The 23,736-nt window shown below is 45.6% G+C and overlaps 1 protein-coding gene and 1 long non-coding RNA gene across 2 annotated transcripts; one reads left to right on the forward strand and one right to left on the reverse strand.

The window, feature by feature from the left end:
- The first annotated feature begins 1,139 nt into the window (after nt 1-1,139).
- LOC117657612 (uncharacterized) lies at nt 1,140-4,238 on the forward strand. Its single transcript, XR_015730026.1, has 4 exons — nt 1,140-1,354; nt 1,626-1,776; nt 2,216-2,273; nt 2,991-4,238. It is a non-coding gene; the product is annotated as an uncharacterized LOC117657612 (long non-coding RNA).
- An 8,900-nt stretch (nt 4,239-13,138) lies between these two features.
- On the reverse strand, nt 13,139-22,442 carry LOC148112044 (vomeronasal type-2 receptor 26-like; the record flags this gene model as incomplete). The annotated part of the gene is made up of 4 exons (XM_087878857.1): nt 13,139-14,051; nt 15,223-15,349; nt 15,932-16,144; nt 21,651-22,442. Coding segments are annotated over 4 exons (2,043 nt in total), but the record flags the coding sequence as incomplete, so codon positions are not given.
- Nucleotides 22,443-23,736: the final 1,294 nt, after the last annotated feature.

Raw genomic sequence — 23,736 nt, forward strand, 5'->3', positions numbered from 1 at the left:
CCGGGGCTTAAACCAAGATGGGCTTTATTCAAGCAGCCAAAAGAAGAGATTAAGTTCCACACACAGAACAGAGTTTGAAAAGGGATGAAAAAAGCCACAAAGAGAATTCTAGCTACATCCAGTTTCCTCCTTTCCCTCTTTCTACTAGAGGTTCCCGCCACAAAATGGAGGAGGCTGCGCTTTAGCTGTCCCTCTCACTGCCTGTAGGGGGCAGTCTATACTCTGGCCTTTAAGCCACACCTGGCCTCCGCAGGCACTGAGAGGGACAGCTAAAGCTGGAAAAGACCCTGCATCCTCCATTTTGTTGCCCAAGTCCCTTTTTGGAGAGGATTCTTTTGCCCTCCGTAAAGAGGGGAGGAGTTAGAATAATGGACAAATGGAGTCGAAAGAGACCTCAGAGGTCATCCCTCCAACTGCCCAGTGAAGGGTTTACTAGAGCGTCTTTCTCAGCCTTAGCAACCTGAAGAGGTGTGGACTTCAACTCCCAGAATTCCAGTCAGCATTCAGGGTCCTTCCTCCACCGGGTCCTTCCATGATTTAGTGGTCCCTCTCACTGCCTGTAGGGGGCAGCCTATACTCTGGCCCTTAAGCCATACTTGGCCTCTGCAGGCAGTGAGGAGGACACCTAAAGCTGGCAAAGACCCCTGTGTTCCTTTAGGTACATTTTCACAAGGCCTTTTGGATACGAATAATATTTAATCTTTTGTGGTGTTTCCCTCTCAGCTCCCCTTCATCATCTGGGCCTGGAGAGGAAAATCTGGACTCTCTGGAGCTTTCATTCCAGATCCAAGGGGCGACATTTCAATCTGGGCTCCATCCCCAGAGAAGGGGCAGAATCTGGGGCTCCCCCGACCTCTCCAGGCGACCAACGGTTCCCCCCTCAGAAGGAGCCGCTGTGGCTGAAGGGAATTTGGGGCTTGAAGCCCCTTCAGAGTCGGTTCATCCCTGGATAAGCCCCGCCCCCAGGTGAAGGCAGGCAGTTGGGGGTTATTATTCAAATCTCAGGTCCAGGCCAATCAGAGCCTTGGCTTGTGACGTCAGAGGCTCCTCCTGAGCTCATTGGCTGGCTGTTGCCTTGGCAACCTCCAGCATCCTTGGGGAGTCTGGACCACATAATGGAGACTCTACTCAGCATCCCTGGAAAGTGGCTGGATTGGATGGCAGCACTGGGGGCATCGCAGGGCCTCCCTCGCCTGGGCTCCTCAGGAGGGAGAGACCCTCCCCTTTAAGGCAGAATTAAGGAGCGGGGGAAATGAATGAAATGAGGTTCAACCAAACACGACAGACATGCTGATACCTGCCATGTCTGCAGCCTCCATACCTGTCACCAAACTCCTCATCCACCATCTCGAAGGTCCTTGTCTCCAGAAAGGGGCTGGGGCTGGGGCTGGGTGGCTGGCGGTGAAGTACACTAGGAAAAATCTGCAAGGTTTAAGGCCCAAAAATTGGCTTCAGGCTGTCCCAGTTGGATGAAGATTGTGACCCCAAAGCGAAAGGTTGACCTGCTTAATGATTTGGGGAAATTAACCTAAACTGTGATTCCGTTGGCCAGATAGTAGTTATTTCCCAAACACACTTGGCTTGGCAACTGAAGTATTCATTTATTTTCATTTTTTATTAATTAGGTCTTTATACCGCCTTTATGATTTCTCTAAATAGCTCAAGGCAGTGAACCTATCTAAGATTCCTTCATTCCCACAAGACCAACCTTGTGAAGGCTGAGAGAGGGACTGGCTCCAGGTCACCCATCTGGCTTTCGTGGCTAAGATGAGACTCGTAAGTACTTAGGGGGGGGGGTTGACTTAATTCCAATGGTCATCACCTTTTCCTGTTATCAGAAATCATAGCAATACAAAGACATCCAAATTGATGGAGAGCCGATATCGACTCCTTTGGAGGGTTTTGAGCAATGACATGCCTTGAGTTGGACTCGGAATCAAATGGGAAGTCAGGAGAGTTTGAAGAGAGATCAGTATTGAGGGATTCTGTTGGCGTTTCTTGAACTAGGCCTCTTTAAGGTATGGGGGGGGGGAGACTTCAACTCCCAGAATTCTCCAACCAGCCAGCATGCAGAATTCTGGGAGTTGAAGACCATCCATGTGTTAAAGGGGCCAAGACTGTGGTTTTTACACAAAGTTGTTGTCGTGTAATTTAATGACTGATGTAGGCTATTGTCATTTGATTGTATTAACCCTCATCTGTTCCCTATTTGTAGGTTAAGATGACAATGAAAAGGAAGTAGTCAATAGAAGCCTACAGCTGAAAGGGACCTTGTAAGTCAACTGCCTGCCTGTCTGATTGATTGACTGATTGATGGATTAATTCTATGTCATCAAGTTGAATGTTGATGCCTAGCAGCCCATAGATGATTTTCTCCATGTAGATCTGCCCCAACCTGGTCCTTCGGGTCTCCCAACCTTCCCCCATCCCCACTATAGCTGCTTACTAGTGATCCTTCCCTTCTTTTCTTTCCTTCACCCATGTCAGCATTACTGACTTCTCCAGGGAGCTTCGTCTGCATTGATTCACAGCATTGAAATTGTGTGGACTCTGAGTGGCCAAAGAGGTAGATGGATGACCTGTCCCCAGTCTGGATTTTCAGGTCTCCCTAAAGTTCACCCATCCACACAGTAATCAAATCCACTAACCTTATCCCAAATTGTCCTCTCCTTCTCTTCCCTTCCACCTTTCCCAGCATTAGGAACGTCTCCAGAGAGCTGGTTTTCACTTGATGTGCCCTCAAATATGATATTTTGAATCTGGTGCTTTGTAGCTGAGAACCGATCTGGGTAGATTATATCTAAAGGATCCTTTGGCAGGAGACTCCTCTGCAGATTGTCCATTGGGTCTTCACTCCTCTTGCATCTCATTCTAGCAGAAGATGATGGACTCCAAAACCGTAGGAAAAAACCAGAGTGGAAAAGGCAGGTTAGCAAAATTGGCCCTGAACGGAGAGAGGATGTGACTGTGTCTCTCCATTTTTCAAACAGGTGAGCAACAAGGAAGAAATGGTCAATATCCTTGGGAGATCTCTCAGTGACCACTGATGGTCCCAACCTCCAAGTTGATGAACTGAGAGACTCCTTTGACTTTCAGTCCCAGAAATTCCAGAAAAAAAAATCAATAGATGAAAGATCAGCACAGCTCTCTCCAGGAGAAAGTGGATCAACTTAAGACCACAACAGAAGACCTGCAGAAAACCTGCAGAAGATCATGCCATCAGTTAGAGCTAGAGAAGAAATCTTTGGTGAAATACATTCAAGAACTCCACAAAGAACTGCATGAGGTCACTACCCAGCTGTCCATCTCAATGAAGAGAAAGCTGACTCTGAGAAAGACCTCAAAGAGGTGAGGAACCTTCTGCCAGAGGTTAAGAAGCAGCTCCAGAGTCTACAGAATGAACTGGCTGAGATGGACCACAATTACCATGTGGAGAAAAGCCATTACAGCCAACTGAGAAAGTCGGACTATGAGAGAAAACAAGCAGAAGCACCTCAAAAGTCTGCAGCAGCCACATCTGACCTCCCAGATCTGGCTCTGGCCAGAGTCACCTGGCACACTAGGTAGCAAACCTCCCCCCCCCCCACATCTTCTCCCAGGTATATCAGATGGGAAACATGATGTAACTCTACTTTATTTGAAGGGCACATAAGAGAATCTTGCATGTCTGAAAGTACAAATCTCCCACCAACGCTTTTGGAGGCCTGAAAAGTGAGGGAGGGTCCTTTCTGAGGTTCTTTCTCTGCCAATTATGCACCTGGGGGCTCCCCTCCCCCCTTACCTGATTATTCCCTGTGCAGCATCTTCTCCATCTATTCGTCTATATTGTCATTAATACAGGCGGGATAGTTGAAGAAATAGGATTTTTTCAGGATGCAACCTTTATATCAACTCTCAGACAAAGCTACTTTGATGTTGTTTTAAAAATACCACCCAGTTTTTAGAACAATATCTATGAATTCCTAATAGAGTGCATAAGTAAAATCCAGTAGAAAAATATATAATTTTTAGCAGGAGGACTTAACAAGCTCTCCTATTTTATATAAGAACAAACGAATGGCAGCTACAATGTGAATCTTTCATTAAGATTTCATTTGTACTTTTTCTCATATCATTTCTTTTTTTTTTAAATCATTTTTTTTATTTCATTCAAAACCTCCAAAAAATGAAAAAAAAATGACAAACAAGCCCCCCAAAGCTAAATAAAACTACATTAAAAAGTGCATAAAAAGAAAAAAGGGAAGAAAAGAACCAGTTCAGGTGAGGAAACCAGGAGTAAGGGAAAAACCCCTGCTGAGTCTGGCTGCCATCTTGGGGGGAGTCGGAAAACCACTTTCCTTCCAGTGGTTCAGCAGCTGCCACCCCTGGATGCTCAGCTAGCAGTCCTGAGTCCTGCAGGTCATTTTCCACCAGATGTCCAGGAATTTCAACCCCTGGCACGGTCCTTCCTGACCTGGGCAACTGGAGAGCCCACCTGGGTTTCTGTCATGTGTGTTTTTCCCTATTGTTTATGGGAGAGGCATTCTTTGTCCGATTCCCCTCATGATTCCTGTCCAGTATGGTTGAACCTCAGATGTAGCCCTCATCTTCCTCTGAGCACACAAGCCCCACAACCATGTCAAGGTCCTGCCTCACAGGGGGGATTGTGGTTCTTCACACCGTCAGCCAGATTGGATGTCAGCTCTTCAAAGGAAAGCGGCCTTTGGCAATTGACCGATGGTGAGGTTGTCAATGCCATGGGTGTCGAAATGGGGCTCCAATTGTTTTGGGATTTCACTGATGGCAGTTATTCATCATGGGGCAAAAAAAGCACCAATTTAATATTTTAATAATAAAATAATAAATAAGCAAGAAGCAATAAATAAATAAAACTTAGCAACCAAATTAATATTTAAAATTACCAGGCTCCCACTCTTCTTTCTTTTTAGCTTCCAAGGCCAGCCATCCCCACCCAAAAACCCAAAGCAGGAAATGCAAAGCAACCCAGGACACCAGGTGTCCTCAAGAGACCCCAAATCCTCTCCCTTCAGCTAGGACTCTTCTTGTGGACAAGTCCTTGGTCCACTCACTTCTTCCCGCCTCCAAGTTGTCCACTGACTGCAGTCACCTGGGTTTTTCCGCCTCTTGAATGGGATCCATCCAAGAATTAAATAACAATAATATCATCATAACGGGGAAAAACCTGATAACCAAATTAGTTCAAACACTTACCAACCATCACATTGTCGTGCAAGGTAGAAAGTCTACAGACCCCATTAAAATGCTGAGACGTTTCTGAGGTTTCTGAGACACCAAAAAAAAAAAAAAAAATCAGACTAAAATAAACCTGAAAGAAAGAAGATCTGAAAGAAGAAATATTTAGAGAGCAATCTTGAATTTAAAATGAATTTATTACAGCCCCAAATACAAAAAAGAAACAGAAAATAAAAGATATAATACATAGTTATATATATATTTACAAATACAGAACTGCTGCGGCCATCCAGACGGAAACCCCCAAAGTTCCTTGGAGACCCTGGAAAGTGACCTTGTTCCTCTTTGGGGTCCTTGCTTGGTTTGGCCTCTGCGTTGAAGGGGTTGCAAGTGTCACCAGAAGCACCAGCTGAAGATGAGGAGGCGGCCTCCATCACTGTGGAACCTCCATACTGGAATCCATCACTTCCCACATCACCATCAATGATGAAAGACGATGCCAGACGTTCAGCCTTGGTCAACAATGGGATGGTTGGCATCTCAGCCGTGGCCGCTGTTTGTCCTGGGGCAAAAGAAGCACAGATTGAATATTTTAATAATAATGAAACAGTAAGCAAGAAACAAATCAAAACTGAGCAACCAAATTAAGATCAAAGGCTCCTGGTTTTCTTTCCTGTTGGCTTCCATAGTCCAACCACCCCCACCCAAAACCCCAAAGCAAGAAATGCAAAACAACAAAAGGCATTAAGAATTAAATAACAACAACAATAACAGAATATCTTTCAAATAGAAAAATAAAGAAAAACTGACAACCAAATTAGTTCAAACATTTACCAACCATCACATTGTCGAGCAAGGTAGAACGTCTGACATCCTCCTCCGTTCATCAATGATGGTGATGTTGGGGTTGATGGGTTCCGGTATGTAGGGCTTCACCATGATGATGGCGGCCTCCACATCTTCACTTCGTTGCTCTAGTGACACTTGCAGCCACCTTTTTCTGGGGATTGGAGAAGAAAAAAAGAATAAAATATAACTGACTGGTAAATTGTTTCTTTAGCAATGATAATAAGGCTTATTCTTAATGGGGGCTCCATTACTGGAGGTTTTCTAGAAAAGATCAGAAAACCATTAGGGGGTTGGACTAGAAGACCTCTGAGGTTCCTTCCAGCCCTGAGGGACTCTATCCTTTCTCCTGTTAGTCCCACCAACATTTTGAGGGGCTTCCATTGCCATAAGGCTCCCCAGGTTGTGGTGAGGCCACTCCCCTGATCAGGAGCAACTTACCTGCACTGGTGGAAGAAAACGCAGAGGCCAACCAATGCATAGACCCCAAGGACAAACAAGGTCACTTTCCAGGGGTCTCCAAGGACGTTCTGGGGTCTGTCAAGGGATGGTCACAGCAGCTCATTTGGGTCCATCTCTCTGTCTCTCTGATCCACTCAAGCTTTTATAGCCTGCATGGCCCCACCCATCAACGGAAAAGAGTTCAACAAAATCCAGCAGGTGTGAGATTCAAATAATTTAACAACCGGTTCTGTGCCCTCATGACCATTTTAAGTATAAAAAAATGGATATTAAGTCTTATGTTGGGGGGATGTCTTACTTTACAGCAGGTGGGGGGATGGAGGCTGCACAGAATTTAGCACCTGGCGCCCAGATTGCTTCTGTTTCTGTCCATTTGACTCGTACGATGGACAGTAGAAATCTTATGATCTGTGTGAAGGTTATAGAGAACAGCAGACTTAACAGTATCTGAATGAGGATGGTATATATTTTATACAGTTTGTCCTGAGAGCATCCACCAGGCAGGGCAACTGTGCAGTGTTGAAAAACGAATAAAAGTAGTAAAAACAGTAAAAGTCTGGCTCTAAAGAGACTCATTATCATCTGAAGCATAAAAAAAACACCCTGTAATTCACTTAGTAATGGCCGAATCAGAAACCTACGGCTGGCAGAACCCAACTTCCCTTCCTGATATAAATTGTGCAGCACAAGATTCCAAGAGTCCTTCAAAGGAAGGTCAAACTGGCCTTGAACTAACACACTCCATGCTCTTTTTCATGGCCAGGAAGCCTACATTGAACAGGAGCTTCTCAAGGGGTTTAGGAAGCACCGGGGAGGCTCCCATCCACAGACCCCCCTGGAAAAGCCAGCCCTTGGCTCCTCTCTGCCCCTCCAGCCAGGAGGACCTTGGGAGGAAAGCATCCGTGGGGGGGGGGGGGAGAGATCAGTTTGAGGAACTAAGAGGGGCTGCCAGATCCCCCCCCCATTGACTATGTCAGCCACAACGGAGGGTGAAGGAAGGAATGGGGTTATCAGGAGACGAGGGAAACGGTGGATATCAGAGGAGACTTTAGGTTGAGTTCATAGCTGGGATGAGACAAAGATCAGACACCAGGACATTGCATGAAAAAGGAGTTACAGATAGTCCTTGACTTACGACCACCATTGAACCTCAAATTTCTGTTGTTAGGAAAGATACTTGTTAAGTTAATTTTGTCCCATTTTACGACCCTTCTCACCACAGTCGTTAAGTGAATCACAGCAGTTGTGAAGTTTGTATCACGGTTGTTAAGTGAATCTGTCTTCTCCCTTGATTTTGCTTGTGGAAAGGTTGCAAAAGGGGGTCCCGTGACCTTGGGACACAGCGACGGTCATAAGTCCGAACCATTTGCCAAGTGTCTGAATTCTGATCAAGCGATCATGGGATGCTAGAAAGGTCGAAAGTGTAAAAAATGGTCATAAGTCACCTTTTTTCAGTGACGCCGTTTTAACTTTGAACGGTCACTAAATGAATTCCTGTCAGTCGAGGACTTACCTGTACTATATTCATTAGGGGAAACTAAGGAAGATCCTCTATATGAACCCGTACCTGCCTGGTATTTAACCCAGGAGGATTTCTAATTTCTAGATCAAAGGAGGGGGAATCCTTTGGATTCTGCGCAAGATCAGTAGGATCTTGCCAATCTCAGGGAAGGGATCCGCTGGGTCCTCAGCTGGGAGGATCCGAGGAAGAAGGAAGAGGGAAGCCAGCAGCTCAAAAAGAAGCTTGAATGGAGGCGGAAGCCACCACAGCCTTCGGTTCTCGGTTCGGTCAGGACGGGGATTTGGAGGCAGTTTCTTCTGCAGCATTTTGGAATTTAGAGGCTGGTTTTGTGCATTTTGTGATTTGATTTGAATTAGTTTGTCTCGCAAAGGCCGGCAAGGAGTCTGAAAAGTGCCGGCTTCCTTGGCTTTTTCATCTGGTTTAGCCAAGGTAATTCATGCTAGCTGGGAAGTGGACGATGGGGCTCAGGGAGGCTGTCAGGGTTCCGACCGATGTCCTAATTGAATCGTGAGCCTCGAGCGGAGCTTCAGAAGAAATCCAGGTGTTGATTAGGAGCTTCAGGTAGGCACGGACCAAGGGAAGCCAACTCTGAGCTCACTTAATTCGCACCTGGGCCCTGACCCTGTTTCCCCTCCCCCCAAGGCAGGGGTGAAATGCTCTCGGTTCTGACCGGATCTCCTGATCCAGTAGCGATGGCGGCGGGTGGTTCAGGGAACCGGTAGCAAAAGTCCCTGTGCCCCCCCTCCCCCCCCCACAAGCCCAGCTCAGCTGTGCGATCATCAGAGGCTTTTTTTTTTTTTTTACTTTTAAAAGCATTTTTTCTACAACCTGAAAAATGCTTTTAAAAGTTAAAAAAAAAAAAAGTTGGCCACGCCCACCCAGTCACATTCCCCCCCCCACCAAGCCACGCCCACAGAACTGGTAGTAACAAATTTTACCTTTCACCACTGGTTCAGTCCCTAACCAAGTATCCTACAGGGAGTCCTCGATTTATATCCATTCATTTGGCGACAGTTCCAAGTCCCACGGCCATTGAAAAAAATCCATCTATGATGGGTCCTCGCACTTACGACTAGTGCAGCATCCCCTTGGACACAAGGTCACTATTTGGGTGCCTGGCAATCAACACAGATTTATGACCAGGAAAATCAGTGGGCGAAGCGGCGTTTGTTTCATGGCTGCAGGATTCACTCAACAACCCCAGTGATTCGCTTAACAACGGTGGCAATAAACATGGTAAAATTCAGAAAAACTTCACTTAGCGACCGCCTAGCTTAGCAATGCCATTTCTGGTCCCAATTCTGGTCGTAAGTGGAGGACTAGCTGTAGGATGGAGCAGCAGTCTGATTTGGAAAAGCTTAAGCAGGGCTGGGAGACCACCAGGAAATGCCAGGGGTAGGTTGAGGAGAAGGCAGTGGCCAACCTATCTTGCTATCAAGAAAATTAGGTGGGGGGCCTTTAATGACTTTGAGCCAATCAGTAAGTGACTCTGAGTTCTAGTCCCGCCTTAGTCATCAAAGGCGGCTGGGGGCTTTGAGCCAATCAACTGGAGGCCCCGATTTCAATTCCCAGAGCCCAGCTAGGACTTCAGGGCCAGACTCTATGCTGCCCCCTACAGGCAGTGAGTCTTAGCTGAACCCTGGCAAGAGGGAGGGGCTGTGATGGGGGGAGGGGCTCTCTGTGTCCAGGAGTTTCTCTCCTTTGCTCTCGGATGGGGCTGCTCTACCCCAGAAAGACCCGGGAGGGGGAGGGGGCACTTGGGGTCCTGCTGGAAGACGAGGCAACAGTGGTGACCAGCAGGGCCTTTGCCCAAAATCCGCCCTGCCTTAACACTCACAATGTTTAAGGCATCAGGCTAGGAAGCAAGAGATCCTGAGTTCAAGTCCTGCCTTAGCCCTGAAAGCCTGTTTGCTGACCTCGGGACAGACCCTCTCTTTCAGACAAGCCCACCTCACAGGGCGATTGTTGTGGGGAAAAGAGGAAGAAGAAGAAGAGTTGGACATGTTCACCTCCTTTAGTTATTTGAAAAAATAATAAAACACTGGGGAAAAATCTAACAAATATAAAAACTGTCTTTCCTGCTTCTGTTTGCATGGATTCTGTCATAGCCTTGTGCAGATACAGGAATTTCTCTTCTCACAAGGAGGAAGAGTTTTTTTTTTAATCATCCCTTCCAATTTCACTCACTCCCTTCTTTTGTAGCCTTTGGGGGCACCAGTGGGGGCATCGGACCCCCTCCCAGCCCTGGGACACAGCAGGTTTCTCTGTTTCTTTGGGAAAGATTCCTTCCCCACTCAGAGTCCGACTGAGCCCCATCATCCACTTCCCTCCCTGCCTGGGATCAGCTGAATTCCTCCATTCAGACAACAGGAAAAGGGGAGTTTGACAGAGCCTCCAGGTCAGCCTCCATTCTTCCACATGGAAAGGTCACTCTGACCCCCCCCCAAGCCAAATTCCCCCTCGGTTCCTGGACTCCTCCAGACATCGCTCGGCTGAGCTCACAGCAGGGCCAGGGCGGCTGAGAATTGGGTTGGAAGGGACCACAAACCTTTCCAGCCACAAGAGACACTTGGACACAGACTGTGGTCTGACAGAAGCTCCTATGGTGGCCTTTTATGGCAGTGGGAAGGGTTATGGGATCAATCTCCCAACACTCACCCTATAGGGCTGCCCCATCTGTTGTCCCTGGTGGCAGATGGAAGATTGTGAATCCCACTCCTGACACCAGTTTCTGTGGAATCAAACACAGGACCCTAAAACTCCAATAATCCAGGCTCACTGCAGTTGTGATTTATTTAGCGTCCATTGGAGGAATTTCCCTCCAGAAAATAGTGGGAGGAAATATTTACAGACAAAAAGATGCACTCATATTGTTAGTTATCACCTTTAAAGCGCTCCATGGCTTAGGACCTGGGTACCTACGAGACCGTCTTTTGCCACCAATAGCCTCCCACCGACCAGTTCGTTCTCACAGGGAGGGACTACTCAGGGTACCGTCAGCCAAATTATGTCGACTGGCGACTCCCAGGGGGAGGGCCTTCTCTGTGGGGGCTCCAACCCTTTGGAATGAACTGCCCCCGGAGATACGGAATATCCCTGATCTCCGTGCTTTCCGCCGTGCCCTCAAGACCCTGATGTTTCAACAGGCGGGGCTAAACATATGAACATGTGAATGATTTTTTAAATGTTATCTAATTCTGGGTTTTATTTAATCGACCAAACTAAGTAACAATTTTAATTAGCAATTTTATGATGTTTGTGTGTCTATATTTTTCTTGACTGTACACCGCCTTGAGTCCTACAGGAGAAAGGCGGTATAGAAATATAATAAATAAATAAATAAATAAATAAATAAATAAATAAATAAATAAATAAATAAATAAATAAATAAATATTTATACATTCCAGGAAAGGAGGAGAAAAGGACAATCATACATATGCATATTTCATTTAATAGATGATGTGAGCATGAATATTCAGAATTAGGGAGACTCAAGTTACCTCCCCAGCCTTGTATTGTTGCTACCCTCAAGAAAGAGTTATTGTGTAAACAAAAAGAAACCTCTCAGTTGCCACAGCAGTTTGGGTGAAATGTACTGAGAAATGAGGGCATCAATGTTGCTCCATACATTCCTTCTATATTTCTGTCTTGCTAACATGCTCCCATTTCTCCAAGAAATTTTTCTCCTCACAATCTTCCACACACCCTTTATTTATTTCAAGAGAAATAGTTGGCCCACTCATGCATGCAGAACAGCTTGGACCATTTTCTATGTTTGGACCAGGGGTGAAATGCTCCCGGTTCGGACCGGCTTGGGCGAGTAGGTAGCGATTGCGGCAGGCAGTTCAGAGAACGGGTAGCAAAAATCGCTTCCCCCCCAGCCTCCAGCTTGCTTACCTTCACTCTTTGGACTGAATCCTGAGCTGCTGGTTGCAATGCCTGCCTTGCTTTGCTTCCTCTAATCCCTGCAATCCATTGCATCAGCAAGCAATTGAATCTCCCTGCCTGCAGTCAAGCTCATCGGTGAGCAGCTCTATCTGCCTGCATGCTTGCCTGCCTTGTCCCTTCAATTGGGTAAGTTTTTCCCCCCTTTGGGAGCTTTAAAAAAAATAGTTAATTGGGGTTTTTTTTTAGTTGTTCTTTTTTAGACCTAGCCATTTAAAGTTTATGAAGGTTTAAATTTAGCTGCTTTTATATAAAAATAAAAATAAAAAAATAAAATAATATTTGTGCAGCTTTCTGCGATTTTGTGTGTTTCTCTAGTGTTTCACTCTAACTACACAAACACACAAAATCTCACAAAGCTGTATGTGGAATTTTGTGTGTGTAAAGTGTGAAAGTTGGTTTTTTGGACTTTTTGTGACTGTGTGAGGTTCCTGCTTGTTGCAGGGGCCATTGTGGGTCTAGAACAGCTGCTTTTACATTGTGGGTGAGCCAGTTGTGTTGTGTTGTGTGTGTGTAAAGTGTGAAAGTTGATTTTTTGGGGGCTTTTTGTGCCTGTGTGTGGTTTCTGCTTGTTGCAGGGGCCATTTTGGGTCTAGCACAGCTGCTTTTACATTGTGGGTGAGCCAGTTGTGTTGTTTTGTATTGTGCTGTGTATGTGTAAAGTGTGAAAGTTGGTTTTTGGGGCTTTTTGTGCCTGTGTGAGGTTCCTGCTTGTTGCAGGGGCCATTTTGGGTCTAGCACAGCTGCTTTTACATTGTTGGTGAGCCAGTTGTGTTGTGTTGTGTTTTGTAGGTTAAAAAAGGGCAAAGAAATGATGTCGATTTGACCACACCCACCTAACCAGCAAGCCACACCCACCCAGTCATCTGACCACCAAGCCCCACCCAATAATTGAGGCACACCCACAGAACTGGTAGCGAAAATTTTTAGATTTCACCCCTGGTTTGGACTGTGGAAAATGTTAAAAGTTGAAATTCCTCAGTCTCATATTTACACATTTCTCCTGGCTGTAAGCTGGTCCTTTGTGAAGAATTCAATGATTTCTAAATTTGAAACCTATACATATACATGATTTTCTTTTACTCCTGCATACTATCTAAATGGAAAGAATATCTCCTTTCAAATAAAAGAAACTTTAATAATTCTTCCACTATCATATTTGTGTTATATCTCATGTTTTTACATTTGTTCTGGCTGTGAGCTGCTCCTTTGTGTTGAGGTCTGGCCTCAGAAGGATAATGTAGCACTTGGGGATGAAGATGCAGCCCAGCAGACCAGCACTGGAGGCCAGGATGGAGAAGACCTGCACAGCCACCATGGATTTCCCTTTGGTGCTCAGGTAGGTGGGCACAAAAGTCACCCAGACACTGCAGAAGACCAGCATGCTGAAGGTGATCAGCTTGGCTTCGTTGAAGGCCCCAGGCAGGTTCCTGGCCAGGAAAGCCACCGTGAAGCAGATGGCAGCCAGGAAGCCCATGTAACTGAGGGTGACGTAGAACATGACAACGGCCCCTTCGTTGCATTGCAGGATGATCTCTCCAGGCTGGGAGTGGAGGTCAGAGTCAGGGAAGGGGGGAGAAACTCCCAGCCAGATGGAAGAGATGATAATTTGGAGAGCAGAACAACAAAGGATGATGGAGTTGGCCAAACTCTTCCCCAACCATCTCTTCACTCGGTTTCCTGGTTTTGTGGCCAGGAAGGCCAACACAACTGTGATGGTTTTGGCCAAGAGAGAAGAAACGGCAACTGAGAAGATGATGCTAAAAACCGTTTGTTGGAGAAGGCAGGTGGCTTTCCTTGGTTGACCAATGAAGAGAGAAGGAGACAAGAAGCAAAGCAGGAGGGAGACCAGGAGGATGTAGGAGAGGTCCCGGTTGTTGGCTTTGACAATGGGAGTTTCTCGGTATTTCATGAAGATAATTAAAACAAGGCCTGAGTTTAGGAAGAAGAGTAGGGCAAAAGAGACCAGGATGATGCCCAGATGTTCCTCATAAGACAGAAAGGTTATGACTTTGGGGATACATTGGACTCTGTCCACATTTGGATATTTATCATCTGGACACTTGGTGCATTTTTGTGTATCTGAGAAAGCCAAAAAAACAATATTTCTTTAATATACTGATTTTTTGTCAAGAAATACCTTTTTGGGATGACAGCTGTTACCATGGGCATTTTCCAACAAGTATTTCTTAGCTATTTCATTAAAAAGAGCATAAGAAGGATATTTTTTAAAAAATGTAGGTAGGTATATGAAGGTGAGGGAAGACATAGGATGTTAATTATTTCCAGTGTAATGCATAGAATCTTCATAAGAACGTATAATATTAGAGGTTAATAATGAATCATATAGTCAGACATCATGAATCCTGCCACATGGCAGTTAATCTCCTGAATTTGGAGGATACCTACAGTATCTTGTAACATCTGGAAGCCATATGGAATTAAGGAGAAACTTCCTATCAGTGAGAACAATTAACCAGTGAAAAGAGCTGGCCTCCAGAGGTTGTGGGTTCTTCAACATTGGAGGTTTTTGAGAAGAGACTGGACAGTCACTTGTCTGAAATGGTATAGGGAGGTAGGGTTAAAAGACCTCCAAGGTGCTTTCCTGTTCTGATTATTGATTGATTGATTGATCTACATGACTGACAGAATATTTGTGTAATGAGTTCCCTCCCATAACTATCCACAGCACCAGATTATGGCCCAGTGACACCTTCTCAATGATCCTCAAGGGGAGGATCCAATATACAGTGGATTGCAAGGTCTTTCAGAAGGTGGGCCTAAAACAATTCATCAAGTTTCAAAGAACTCAGGTGTTCCTAAAAAGTTAAAAATAGCAGCACATATCCAACAGTGGTGGGTTTCCCCTGGTTTGGACCGGTTCGCAAGGACCAGTAGTAAAACCGGCAAGAGGCTCCGCCCACCGAACTGGACGTCATCATAAGAGATCTGAACATGTGCAGAAGCGTGCATGCTCCCATTGTGAACCGGTGGTAAAGGTAAGCAGAACCCACCACTGAAATCTAAACTAAAAGGCATAAGAGATATTTGCTCTGCTGTTAGTAAAGCTTGCCCAGTCTGCCAACCCCTCCTCACATCTCTTTCCCAGCCCCTCCTTCCAAGTCTTTTTGATTTACTTCCTTTTAGCTATGAAATTGTGCAAGTTAAAAATAAAAAACCAGGTGAGCTTCAATCTGTTTTTTAATTTGGATCCAGTTCCACAAAGCCTCCCATTTTCCTCTGCGTGACCCACCTTCCTGAGTGGAGAAGGTCCCCTCCGGACAAGGAACGCAGTCGTAGCAGCAAACTGGCTCTCCTTCTCGAGCCCTCTTGACAAATCCAGGATGACAACTTTCCACACATTTGGACTGAGGCAGAGACTGAGCAGAAAAACAAGGAATGCCAAAGAAAAGATGTTAGGACTCTCCGTCCATGGAAAATGGAGGTAGAAATGGATGGAGACAAGTAGCCTCTGATCATCATTGGGGTAAATATGAAACCTCTGACTACTTCTAAACAGATGCAGGAGGTAAAACTGGCAGGTTCTTCATTTAGTTCCTCCCTTTTGCTTTTGGTATTTAACATTACAATAAAGTATTTTTCTATTTAATAAAAGTCTTGAGGGATCGAATTGGAAAAAGATTTAAGCATGATGATATATTCATGTTAAATCTGAGAACAAAGTTTACTGTAAAAGATTGAGGAAACTTCTATTCCATTAGATTTTTTAATATGAAATTAAACTGTGATGAAGAAAGAAACCTCTGACCAGTAAGATCTTGAAAGGTTTCCATAAAACATGGCAAAGCCACTCCACTTAGGTCCCGTCTCTTGAAGAACTTCCATGAGATGACACCACCTGGCATGGGAGGCCAACCACCCAGGAGACTCCAGGCTTTGCCCACTTGAAATGGGACCTCAGGCTTTGGAAAACAGAGAAAAGACACCAACATTTCTCCCACCTTATTGAGTAACTTTAGCCATGAAAGAGCACCTCCTCTGATAGTAAATCTCTGTCTTTTGAAATATGCCAGAGCCTCTGTCTTGGGATATTCCTTGGGGAGAACCAAGGAGGCCTGAATGCCCAGATCTGCTGTTATCTCTCCATTTTGATCCAAGTACAGTTTCTTCTCAGAAATATTGAAAAATTCATTGTTCTCCAGAAATGGATGAAACTAGAATGGGAACATCCAGGAATTTGAAAAACAGAAAACTTTGTTTCTTATCCCACATTGAATCTTTCTTCTGCAATTGTCTAATCTCCAAATATGGTTAAATAGGATACAAATGCTGTCATTATCTTCATAAGTGAATGAAAAGGTTTGAGAAAAAATTTGTCAATCATATACTGACAAAATATAGAGAAAATATAATTGACACAATTGATCAATTATAGGGAACATTCTAGAGCAGATGACAAATAAAATGAACAGAGAAAGAAAAAAGATGATTCATAAACTCTTTGAAAACAAGAGGTTGATTCCCAGAAAGCATGGGTTGATCAAGAAGAAAGTTGTCAGGCTAATCTTCTCCCTGGTCATCCTGATGGAAAACATCTCCAGATGTGCTAATTCTACTTGATTGTAATGCGACATTAACAAAATGTTGCAGATCTGAAAGAACAAATCTCCCACCAACTCTTTTCTCAGCCTGAGAAGTTAGCCAGGATCCTTTCTGAGTTTCTTTCTCTCCCATTATGCAGCTGCAGGATTCTCCCCTCTTCTCTGATCCTTCCCTAGGCAGCCTCTCTTCCCCTCATCCCAAAAGTCATTCTCACCCATCATCACACTTCCTAAATAGATTATGGGAACTCTGGTGGTATCACTGGATCTCAGTAAAGGACTCTGTAAGGTCCGGCCTCTCCTCCTCATTCAGGAAAGTACAGACTCTTGAAACTTGGCCTTTCAAAAGGAAGCTTTTATTGGGAAGGAGTGGTGGAAGGACGGAATCAAAGGAGGCTCTGGGGGCCCTCAGGCAATACAGTTAGAATAAAGGAAAGTAGAAACCCTCCCAACAGTCCAGTGGGGATTCAGCCAATCCGCAGGTGTGAAGATGTTTTTGTACCTGCGGCTCTGAGAAAGTGATAAGGGAACTTTCCCAGGGTCCTCTTCCGACACATGGCCCCCCCTCCCCTTACGCTCCCCAAAAGGTGAGAAAATGCCAGGCCGCTTAGGCGCCAGGCTAAAGGTTATAAATCAATGGGCTGCAGGATACAAGATACATGGGGGGAGGAAAGGGGTAGAAGGTAAAATATAAAGTATAAATGTAATCCAGGGTCCCCTCCTTCCCCCGAATAATGGCAGATTCACGGAACTGACATGCTGCCCTCCTTAGAAAAAAGGAGAGTCCACCTGGAAAGACACAAGAAAACAAATGATACAATAGGTATCTACGATGGTTTGTTTGGATATTTAAGGTACTAGCAGCCTAGTAGTGTATTGAAAGTGGTTTTCCATTCGTCCCCTTCCCTTATTCTGATGGGGTAATATGCCTCGCGTAAGTCCAATTTAGAGAAGATCCTCCCCTTGGAGAGGTGTACCAACATGTCCTTCATGAGGGGGAGGGGATATATGTTCTCTACGCTCACCGTATTTAAATTTCTATACTCCACGCAAAGGCGCAAAGTGCAGTCCTTTTTCTAACGGAACAACACTGGGGCCGCAATTTTTGGTCGGGTAGGTTTGATAAATCCCCTCACCAGATTTTTGTTGATGAATGTTCTCAGTTCCTCAAGTTCCTGAGGGGACATGCAATACATTTTTGGCTTTGGAAGTTTGGTCCCTTGTAGAATTTAATGGCAGTGTGTGCCGCGGTTGGGGGCGGGGGGAAGTTCGTCAGAGCATTCCTCGCTGAAGACCTCGGCTAGGTCCCTGTACTCTTTTGGGATGCCCTGAGTTGGCATAGCCCGGCTGGGCATGGCCGTTTCTTTGCTCCCCCACTTTCCGGGTTTCTTCTCTCGCTCATCTGTGAATGTCACATGCTTTTGGAATTTTATGGTCCCTTGTTTCCAGTTTACTTTAGGGTTGTTTCATGTGAGTCCCAGAACTAACGGCCATTCCATGCCAGGGGCTGCTATGAATGTCAGAGTCTCATTATGGTCCCCCATGCTTATCTGCACAGGCTCTGTGGCCAAAATGGCAGGCTCCTCCTTGCTACTGACCCATCAAACTGGCAGAAAGCGATGGATTTTTTAACTTTCTCAGATGGATCGCTAGTCTCCTTACTAGAGTTGGGCTAATTAGGCATCGGATGCACCCCGAATCCAGTAGTGCCAAGATTTTCTCCCCCTTCCTTCAGCTGGGGATGAACAGTCTTAGGGGTAGGGTGAGTGGTTCAATTGGGTCACTTACCAGTTGGTCATCTTCTGGATTGCTTTCGGGTGGACTCTGGTCCTCCCACTGGGGTGCCGGAGTTTCTTCCCCTGGGGTTGAGGAGAGTCAAAACTCCACGGCCTCTCAGCTTCTTAAGGCAGTCTCCTTTCCTTGGGGGGTTGAGTTTGTCAGCTTCCCTCTGGATGGCCACTCGGGCTTTCTGGTGGGAGTTTTTGAATGGCATTCTGCTGCTTCCTTTCCACACTTAAAGCAAGTTGATGGCCTCGGTGCTAGGTGGATTTTGGCTTGAATGGCTCTCTTTTCCCCTGGGGTGGGGATCTTCTTCTGACCCTTCCTGCTTGGTATTGGTTTCTGGCCATGTCGATCTCGGCTTCCTCTGCCATGAGGTACCATTCATATAAGCGGTTAGGGGCCCCTCGGGCTAAGCAGGCGATGTACAAGTCGTCATTCAGTCTGTCTTTGAACCAGCTCACCAGAATGTCTTCCAGCCAGTCCACTCGGCATGCGAGGTCTCGGAACTCCTCGTTTATTCAGCTACTGGCCGGAGACCTTGCTTCATGATTCTGATGAGATCACGGGCTTTGCAATCCACTAGTGGGTCCTCGAACTGACATCACAGGGCCATCATGAAACAGTCAAAGTTTCACAGCTCAAGGACATCAGTGTTGAGGAGCGTTACCATCCACTGAGCAGCTGCCCCTTCTAAGGCCATGGTCACTATTTGAACTTATGCCCCTTGGGTGGGGAAGTTCTGGCTGTATTCCTGCATGTATGTGAGGACTTATTTATTTATGTATTTATGTGTTTATGTGTTTATGTGTTTATTTATTTAATTTATATACCGCCCTTCTCCCAGAAGGACTCAGGGTGGTGTACAGCCAGAATAAGCACACAGATATAAAATTTAAAAACAATTTAAGAAATATTAAATAGTTTGGCCCATATCTAATTAAAATAAAACTACCCATTTTAGACATTTAAAATTAAGTTAATGATTAAAAAATTTAAAAGAATTAGGCCAGCCCAGCTTGTTGGAATAAAAGCGTCTTGAGGGCCCGGCGGAAGGCGCGCAAGTTGGAATCTCCACATCTCGGGGGGCAATTCATTCCAGAGGGCAGGAGCCCCCACAGAGAAGATTCTCCCCCTGGGGGTCGCCAGCCGACATTGCTTGGCCGATGGCACCCGGAGGAGCCCCTCTCTGTGGGAGCGAATTGGCCGGTGGGAGGCTATTGGTAGAAGAAGGCGGTCTTGTAAATACCCCGGTCTTAAGCCATGGAGTGCTCTGAAGGTGGTAACCAATACCTTGAATCGCACCCGGAGGGCCACCGGAAGCCAGTGCAGCTCGTGCAGGAGAGGTGTTACATGGGAGTGCCATGACACTCCCATAATCACCTGCGCAGATGCATTCTGGACCAGTTGGAGCCTCCGGGTGCTCTTCAAGGGGAGCCCCATGTAGAGAGCATTACAGTAGTCCAGGCGGGAAGTGATGAGGGCATGAATAACCGTGCGTAGGGAGTCCCGATCCAGAAAGGGATGCAACTGGCGAATCAGGCAAACCTGATAAAAAGCCCTCCTGGCCACGGCCATCACATGTTCTTCTAAGGACAGCCGTGCATCCAGGAGGACACCTAAGTTGTGAGCCCTCTCTGTGGGGGCCAATGACTCGCCCCCAATAGTCAGAGAAGGCACCAACTGACTATATCGGGATGCTGGAAGCCACAGCCACTCAGTCTTGGATGGGTTGAGCTTGAGCCTGTTTCTCCCCATCCAGATCCGAATGGCCTCCAGACACTGGGACATCACGTCAAGGGCATCATTGGGGTGGTCCAGGGTGGAGATGTACAGCTGAGTGTCCTCAGTGTACTGGTGGAACAGCACCCCGAAACCACAGATGATCTCACCCAGCGGCTTCACATAAATGTTAAACAGAAGGGGCGAGAGGACCGATCCCTGAGGCACTCCACAAATGAGAGGCCTTGAGGTCGACCTCTGCCCCACTGTCAACACAAACTGCGACCGGTCAGAGAGAAAGGAGGAGAACCACCGCAGCACGGTGCCTCCCATTCCTAACCCCTCTAACCGGCGCAGCATGATACCATGGTCGATGGTATCAAAAGCCGCTGAGAGATCTAATAGGACCAGGACAGAGGAAAAACCCCTATCCCGAGCCCTCCAGAGATCATCAACCAATGCGACCAATGCTGTTTCCGTGCTGTACCCAGGTCTGAAACCCGACTGGAACGGATCAAGATAGACCGTTTCATCCAGGTACTGGGGAAACTGTCGCACCACCATATTCTCAACAACCTTCACCACAAAGTGGAGGTTGGAGACTGGACAATAATTCGCTAAAACAGCCGGGTCCAGGGAGGGCTTCTTGAGGAGGGGCCTCACCACCGCCTCTTTCAAGGTGGCGGGAAAGCAACCCTCACTCAAAGAAGCATTGATAATCCTCTGGAGTCAGCCTTGTGTAACCTCCCGGGAGGCCAGCACCAACCAGGACAGACACGGGTCCAATAAACATGTGGCCACGCTAAGTCTACCCAGAATCCTGTCCACGTCTTCGGGAGTCACCGGGTCAAACTCCTCCTGGATAACACTCTCAAGACCTTCCTCCATCACCCTGTCTGAACCTACCCCATCAGAGTCCAAGCCTTCCCGAATTTGAGCGATTTTGTCATGCAGATACTGTACAAAATCCTCAGCTCTACCCTCCAAGGGGTCTTCCCGTGCTCCCAGATGGAGCCTGGGGGGCCGCCAAAACCTCTAATCAGCTTGCCTTCTGGACTCTGGATCAGCCGCCACAGAAGGTAAGCAGCCTGAACAAAGAGGTGGTGGTGGGGGAGGAAGGTGGCTAGGGCCAGGGCCGCTAAAGGAGGGGAAATGGGGGTGACAGGCAAAGGGAGGGCAAGGAGAGATAGGTGGAAATTCCCTACCTTTCCTAACTTTTCCTGTGGGTGTGGCTAAGTGGGGGAGTCATGTGACTGAGTGGGTGTGGGCATGAGTGACATCAAGTTGGCCATGCCCACTCAGTCACATGCCGCCACACCTAGCCACACCCACCGAACCAGTAGCGAAAATTTTTGAAACCCACCACTGGACAGAATAAAGATGAAATTCCATGATGCTAATAACAAATTCAACCATACAGGAATTTATTTAAGAAAGAATACAGCATTTTCAAATGATCAGTGCAAAATATTAAAATGCCATGCTATCTATTTTTTGGAACCATTATTCCCTGAGTAACTGAATTGGCCAGATCTGTTGAGATGGTTCCCCTCCTTCTCCTCTGGATTCCTCCTCCAAAGGATCTAAGATTAATGGATCAATATTGGGACCCCCATACCTGCCACGGCTGCAGCCTTGGAGACCCCAAAGTCTTTTCTCCCTCCTTCCTTCTCCTCCTCCACCTGGAGGAATAGGCGGCATTCAAGGCCTGGGCCAGAGTCTGAATGAGGCTGTAATATTGATAGTAATTTGGGAACTTTCTACTGTTCTCTTTCTCCTGGGTCTCCAGTGGGGCTTTCTGGGTGCATCTTCTGCGGCCTTTGACAGAAAAGACGTTCTTTGAAAGAGAACAGAGAAAATAATGATCTTGAAACTTTTCCTCCACAAAGAAATGGGGGTCAAAGGCAGAATCCCTTGGCCTTTTTTTTGTCAGAAAACCAAACTTCCAAATACTATGGATGTATTTGAGAAGTCTGCGCTTGTTCATTTCATACCCTTCGAAACTTGTGAGGATCCAGACTTTTTCTTCAATGGGTCCTGGCAAATGCATAAGTGCTAAATGTAAAGGAAGAATTCTTCCCCAAATGGAATCATGTTCTATGAAGTGAACAAAGACGTTGACTTGTCTCCATTTAGAGAGGGAATCCCTGAGGGCTGCTGTATATCCAGTTGTTGACAATCTTTGTGATATAACAGCACAAATTCCATTCTTGACAAGCATAGGAGGGAAAGTCCTCATGAAATTCTCTCCCTTCTCTGTGTCTGAAGCAAAGAGGCCAATCAGGGTCCATCTGAAATGGAGGAGCAGTTGGACAATTACTGGGTACAGGATCCCTTGTTTGGGATTCATCCGGTAGAAAAAAGGGAATTGACTTTTATCACTCAGAGCTTCTGAAGCAGTTTCCAGATTGATTTAAAAAAGCAATGAAGAATGCTATGTTATATTTGGGGTCAAATCAAATCCAAAATATTAGATTTTAATAAATCCAACCTGGGTCTCATGAATGTATTAGAATAGTTTGTTAATCAGGCATAGTTTAATTAAAGACAGAATATTGGCAAGATTGTATAATAAAAGTGGAAAATAATAAACAAATTAAAAAACTATAAATAATGTAATTCATACTACTCTATCACCCCTACAATTTATTGCAATTAGATTAACATGTGTAAATGCCAATTGGAGTATTCTATTCCAATAAAGGGCCTATTATAATTTTTGAGGATTGCTGCAACTTTTTTTGCTTCTCTATCCCAGATTCTTTGTGGAGGAATCTTTTTAGCTTCTTCTCCAGTTGTACAAGAAATAGGCAGACCTCAAAGCCTAATAAGATTTGTCAGTTGCATAATCCAAGATTGTTCTTTTATTGAAATTTTGTCTGTTCCAACAGCCACAATTTTCAGAGTCTGTCAGTTTCCACAGATTAAATTTTATGCCAACAATACCCATATTTTCTGAATTTAGACAAAGCAGAAATTGTGGAAATTCCCAAATCAGCTCTGAGGGCAGCAGCTGGAGTCCTTTTACCCACCCCAAGATCCTCCTCAGAGGCTGAGATTGGGTTGGTTCTGCTGGTGGTTTCTCTCTGAAGCCCCAAACATCAGATTGATGTAAGAACATGGGGGAAAACTGGGCCTCAGATCCTTTAATAATTGGGGCTGAGGAAGCTGGAGAGCTATGAGGTTTTCCTTTAAGCACCATTTTCACTCCTGCCCTTTCTCTAACTGAGCTCCTTGGATGATGAGGGAGCCAAGATTCAGGCTCAGAGAAAACAATCCCAGGTAAGGAAAGGTGTTACTTGCTCTAATGGCTGACCATCTATGGCTATGATGTCATTTCCCAAAGACCATAACTTTTGAACTTGCGTTATAAATTATCAGATAATTATTAAGACAAAACAATCCAAGTCTTCTTCACAGGGTATACAATCCAATGTGTAAGTAGGATAATATAACATAAATCAGTGTGTTCCAATAGGAATTTAGCATGATAAACATGTGTACCTATAATAGAACTTATAACAAAATAAAGGGACCTTGGAGGTTTTCTAGTCCAACCCCCTCAAGCAGGAGCCCTTATACACATATAGACTGGGTGAAACCAGGCTTAATAGCAGTAACTGTGAGAGGGATTTATTAATTTATTTATTTATTAATTTTATTTCTATACCGCCCTTCTCCCGAAGGACTCAGGGCGGTGTACA

The sequence above is a fragment of the Pantherophis guttatus genome, chromosome 15 (genome assembly GCF_059756535.1).
Source record: "Pantherophis guttatus breed Tessera chromosome 15, ASM5975653v1, whole genome shotgun sequence".
Taxonomy (NCBI): Eukaryota; Metazoa; Chordata; class Lepidosauria; order Squamata; family Colubridae; genus Pantherophis; species Pantherophis guttatus.